At 41.9% G+C, this 5,476-nt stretch overlaps 1 protein-coding gene across 4 annotated transcripts in view; it reads right to left on the reverse strand.

Annotated features, from left to right (window-relative positions):
- Positions 1-4,681, reverse strand: part of ldlrap1b (low density lipoprotein receptor adaptor protein 1b) — a 27,533-nt gene extending 22,852 nt beyond the window's left edge. Inside the window, exon 1 of one of the 4 annotated variants that reach the window (XM_067479790.1) lies at positions 4,337-4,681. In XM_067479790.1, the coding sequence (XP_067335891.1) occupies positions 4,337-4,421 (85 nt within the window). In that variant the 5' untranslated portion in view covers positions 4,422-4,681. The remainder of the gene's footprint in view (positions 1-4,336) is intronic. The other 3 variants (XM_067479789.1, XM_067479788.1, XM_067479787.1) reach the window with 3 other exon arrangements.
- Between the last annotated feature and the right edge of the window lie 795 nt (positions 4,682-5,476).

Consider the following 5,476-nt stretch of genomic DNA (forward strand, 5'->3'; position numbering starts at 1 on the left):
GTCATGGCTGTCAGGGATTACAGCTGATGACAAGCTGGAGTTATGAAAATGATCCTCAAAGCACCCTGCCCAAAGTGAAAGTGGGCACAGTGCATGTTCAGGTCTGTGAACATACAGTGCATGCCCATGTGAAAAAGGGGATTGTGCTACAAATAAATAGTCTAATGGAAAATTTACCAAACATTGAGTGGTTAAAAGTTCTCAGATGTTAAGGCTTTGCTGCTTTCCAATGTTAAACGTGATTAATTTATTGTAAATTGCTTTAGGGCTGTTGGTTAGACAGATCAATCTTTTGATCTTGGAAATTGAGATGAGCAATTTATGCTATTTTCTACTGGGGCCTGGTGGCTGAGTTGGGATACAAAAGGCCGTGGCATCAAATCCCAGCCCACCAGTGACTGATTGCTGCTGCCACCAGCATGATGCACCAGCAATTTATATGTAATTTGGTAGAATAGTACAGCCAAAATTATACTTTGTTCCCAAAAAAAAAGAATTTGCAAATGCTGTGATTATTATTTTTAAACAAGATGAATAACACCATTTGATTCCAGCTTCTTAAATGTTAAGAAAGCCGCTGCTTTTCTTGTTCAAATTTGGTGCAGAACAGTGGTAGAATGGTTGGTCCTGCCACCTCACAGCTAGGAGGTCTACAGTTTGAATCTTTTTTGTGTGGAGTCTGCATGTTCCCTCTGTGCTTACAAGGAGTCCTTAGTGACCCAATCAGTGTGTAGCCCACTTCTCACACAATCAGATTTGGAACGTGCTCCGGTTTCCTCCCACTTTCCAAAGACATGCATGTGAGGGTCAATTGGTGACTACAAATTGTGCGTAGGTAAGAGTGTGAATGATTGTCTCTCTGAGTTGGACCTGATATAGACTTATGACCTGTCCAGGGCGTACCCTGCCTCTTGCTAAATGACAGTTGGAATTGGCTTTTTTCCTTTGGCAGTTCTGGATTTACAGGTAGAGGCGAGAAACACGGTTCAAATCTCCCTTAAAATAATCCTAGTTGCATTCCCAAGAATCTTTATATACACAAGACAAGCTTACAGGAAATGGTGGGTCATGTGAGTTTTAATTTGAGTTTTACTTTCACCAACACTGGCAGAACTTTCTGCAAGCATTACCTCTGGGTAAGACTTCCAAGTCTAAAGTAGCAAGCTCACTAGAGTTGGGGGTAGCATAGGTTTTTTTATTAACTAATATACCTGGGCTTCAAGCCTGTTTATAGGTTCAAATGGCTTTTGGCTTGTCCCTTCAGGGGTTGCCACAGCTGAACGCGTTCCACACATTGATTTAGCATTTGTTTTTACACCAGATGCCCTTGCTGCTGCACCTTCCCCATTTTATCTGGACCCAGGACCGGCACCAAGGTGGCCCTTGGTGGCTGGGCGGGACCACATCTGATCAAACACCCAAAAGGCACCCCATAACTGAGAGATGTAGGCACCAAATAATGTTGTGCTTGCACTATCAGGTCTGTAGAGTAGTGCTCTCGTCATGCCTGCAGTGGTGTTCATTGCAAGTAACAAACTCACTTGCAGGGAACAGATTAAAGGGAAGGAGCTATAATTGCTGGGCTCACAGAATGACCAAGAAAATAACTGCTTCCAGGCTGAGATAGATGTCTAAATATATTTAACTGGAATTTGCAAGCTTTCCTTATGATGTACACGTATCAAATGATATTCATTTGGTAAGCAAGTTCCAATGCCTAACTAAAACACTGAACATAAGTCTAGACATATGGCTGATGGGGATTATCAATTATTTGTTAGCAGGAGGGTGAAGTGATTACCCACTGTGCTTCCTCCCCAGACTTATCTACTGCTTTCACAAAATAAATCATTCAGGAAACAATAGCGGTTACAAGCTGATAGTTTCTTTTGGGTAACTTTATACAAGGGACACAGCAGAGTGGCCAGAGGCGGGCCGGAAGTTCAGTGGGGAACTGATCAGAGCACACCACACACTATGTATAAAAAAAAAAAAAAAAAAGGTACTTGTAAAATTAAGACTGCATGTGTTTGTCATTAAAATTAAATTTTCACCTGTAGTTTAACACCAGCCTCAATGTCTGTCACCGGAGTGACACTGAACAGCGACACTATGTACCATATCAGGCAGCTGCAACCACAAAAGTGTGACACATAACTAGACGTTAGATATGAGAGAGGCTAAATGGTTTCTGATCACAAACAATTCACATTACTGCTCGACTGACATCCTGATATGTAGCTGTTTCAATATAGACAACCTGAAAGAAGACAGCTCCTTGACCAGAAACGTGGAAGTGAAATATCACTCTTCTATGCAAACAGGGATTTTCTGACTGACAAACTTCAAATAAAAAAACAAAACAGTGCCTCCATGACCTAAAAAATGGTTAACATTACATACTACCTTTCCACTTGTCCTAGATGTCAACTATTTGGATGTAATGTGAGGCTAGTGCAAAGAAACTGTCAATGTAACAGACTGCCAAAAAGTAACCAATCTGTTTAAAACCATGCAGGAAATGACATAGCTGATGCATTCTTGCATCTGCAAAGACAAGTCACTGCAAAAGCAGGGCAGAGTTGGTGCTACATCAAAAAAAGACATGAAGACATAATTAAAGAGCCAAAATAATAGACCCTGTTACAATCTAACACTGACAGTAGGAGTAAAAGGAATGCAATGCTGAAGGATGCCAAATAAGTGCTGCTTTGACAAGGCCAAGCCCATACACAGGAGGGAGGGATCCTCTCACTGAAGACATGTGGCAAAACCTTGCCTCAAATTATTGACCTGCCTAAATCTAGAAAAGCTGTACAAAAACCACAGTTTTTAAAAATACCAACCTAAGATTGAGGGCACACAAAATCAGTCCGCCATAGAGCAGAGGCTTACTGGAGGCAGAAGTTTTTATCCAACTTACAAGTGAGGTACTTGATATGCAAGATAAAATAGATGGAGCTGTATAAATGACTCTGTAGTTCATCTACTGACACACAGTTAAGCTTATAATATTAATTATAATGACAGATTTGCAAAGAAAATAAGATGAGCACCTCCTCACTCACTGATAACACAGGAACCTTCCGTGAATAAGTAATAATGATGAGAAAATACTATGATAGATGTAAAATAACTAAAAAAATATCAGCAACCCTGTGCTTGGCTGCCTGGGGAAGCAGTGAGAGGGAGGGATGAGATTTCTGGTACACACTGAATGTGGAAACATTCACCACTGATTGGTCAGTAGTCTTCTGGGTACACTGCCTGGTCGGATGTGGAGGAACCATGCTGATTGTGCATCACTCCCCCAGAGGAGTGCGCCAAAACAAAGCATCTATTGCACTGACTGACACGTGTGACATCTTGCTGCCAACAGCTCTATTGTCTATAAAATAAAAAGGGAAAAGAGGCATGGAAGCAGGGGAAATCACCCCTTTGTGTGAGCAAAAAAAGGCAGCTCAAAGCCAGTGTGATCTCTCTCAGACGGTTGGGTGATGGTTGTACACACAGAGAGCTAAAGCAGGCATCCATGATAATGATACCCCTTGGTTGAGCTTGGCACTAGGATGAACTGGCGACCCCCATACAATGTAGACTTGGCAACCGCGCCTCATACAGCCTTTCATTTTTGTATTACATAGTGTATTGCTTAGCAACAGTGCGTTGCTAGGATAGTACAACCTTGCCAGGAAGACAACCACTCATGTCTTCATGCCTTTTCACTCCGGTGTCCCCCTGACTTCTCCCTCCGGTCGCTCTCAGGTCCACACCCCACAAGATTTTAGTCTCAGAGAAAGCTCAGTTGTTATTTCCAAACCGTGACCGGTATAGTGACGTGTCGTACAACGGCAGGATTTTATGGGATTCAAACTTTTCTAGTGTCATCTGCTTTCGTCTCAGTGAACATAAACTAACAACTCTCAGGTCTAATCAGAGATAGCCGGAATACCAGTATAGGCGCCGGACTCGCCACTCTGTGCGCAAATGCTTCAACAGGAGTCAGTTTACAAGCTGTGGGGCGCTACTGTCAGTCTACTTGTCAAGTCCAAATGCAAAACAAAACACATTTTAATTTGTCACTGTTGTATTAAGAGTTTTTGTTTAGTTTTGTTTTTCTGAGTTACTACGTATGTCAAACAGTCGCGCTTTGACAACTGTTTGCTCCCCAGCACCCTGTAGCTGGTATCCACTCAAATGAGTTGTAAAGTAAACGCCGGTCCTAATGTTAGCTACCTGTCGAAGCTAGCTCGTTTTAGCCAAGTTAGCCTTGGTTTAGCCCAATTAGCACCAGCTAACGCTTCCGACGTGATGTGCTCAACAACTGAATACTTACTTTGATGTCTGCTCGAACCCCACGACTGTTTGGCGATACTGGGACTCCGTATAATTGCCCTTCCGGCGGATTTCAAAGCGTCCATGTCGTCACGTTAATCCAAAAGTGGGGCAAAGAGCCCGACAAGCGTCTATCCGTCTCCGTCTAAACACTTCGCTTGCTTTAAAACAGCTCTCTCCCGTTCAAACTTTTTTTCCGCTGTGTTTTTCTCCCCTCCACACGGTTAGCTTTCAGTCGACGAAAGATTATCATGTTCGTCCCCCTGGGCGGTGTTTTCTATGTAAATGAACCGGATAATATGCGTGACGCGCGTTTATAGAGTCACGCGAATGAGGTCCTTTGCAGCGGCGGCGACCGCGGCGGTTACAGTCCAGACGGGCGGTGGTGCTGCTGCGGATGCTGTCGTTCCCCTTTACTTACACACACTCACACACACACACACAGTACAGTTTTACACCCATCCAGTGTGTCTTTTGTGACAAATAATTTGGTAGTCATGTCATGGGCTGTGGTCAGAGTCCTCCTGTTTAATTCAGCTACATGGCTTCTTTTCTAAGCTGCTAAAAGCAGCGTCTGATCAGTGAAAATGTCAGTAATGTCAGGCAGAGGCAGCTGAAGGTTAATTCAGTTCTCTCACCTTTCCAGGTGGATACAAAGCACTATAAAGTAACTAATTTCCTATCATATTATATCTGATAGTAATTTTATATAATATAAAATTATAATGAGTGAGAAATAACATACGAGCACTCTTAAACAATTTTTTTACATATATAAATATTTGCTTCGTGTAGGAAGTTGAAAGTCACTTATTTAACCTAATATTCGCTGTGTTAATATTGCCCTTCAGTTTATGTTACATATATTGTTCACGTAAGAATATTTTAGAACAAGGGCATCCCCATTGTAACCTATTCTCCAAAATTCTGTCCAAGGTTAATAACAATAATATCCCATGGTGTAACAGCTCTAGAGATTCATATTCATTTCTTTTGCCTGTCAAATACATATTTAATGCTCCAAAGGACAAGCCACTGGCAGTTCTTATAGTGTTGAGATGACATGAAGAAACTTTTAGGTGATTATCCATAAAGTAAGATACTAAAAAAAATATTATTTGAATGCTGGTGCTGAAACTTT

This window comes from Channa argus, chromosome 16, assembly GCF_033026475.1.
Source record: "Channa argus isolate prfri chromosome 16, Channa argus male v1.0, whole genome shotgun sequence".
Taxonomy (NCBI): Eukaryota; Metazoa; Chordata; class Actinopteri; order Anabantiformes; family Channidae; genus Channa; species Channa argus.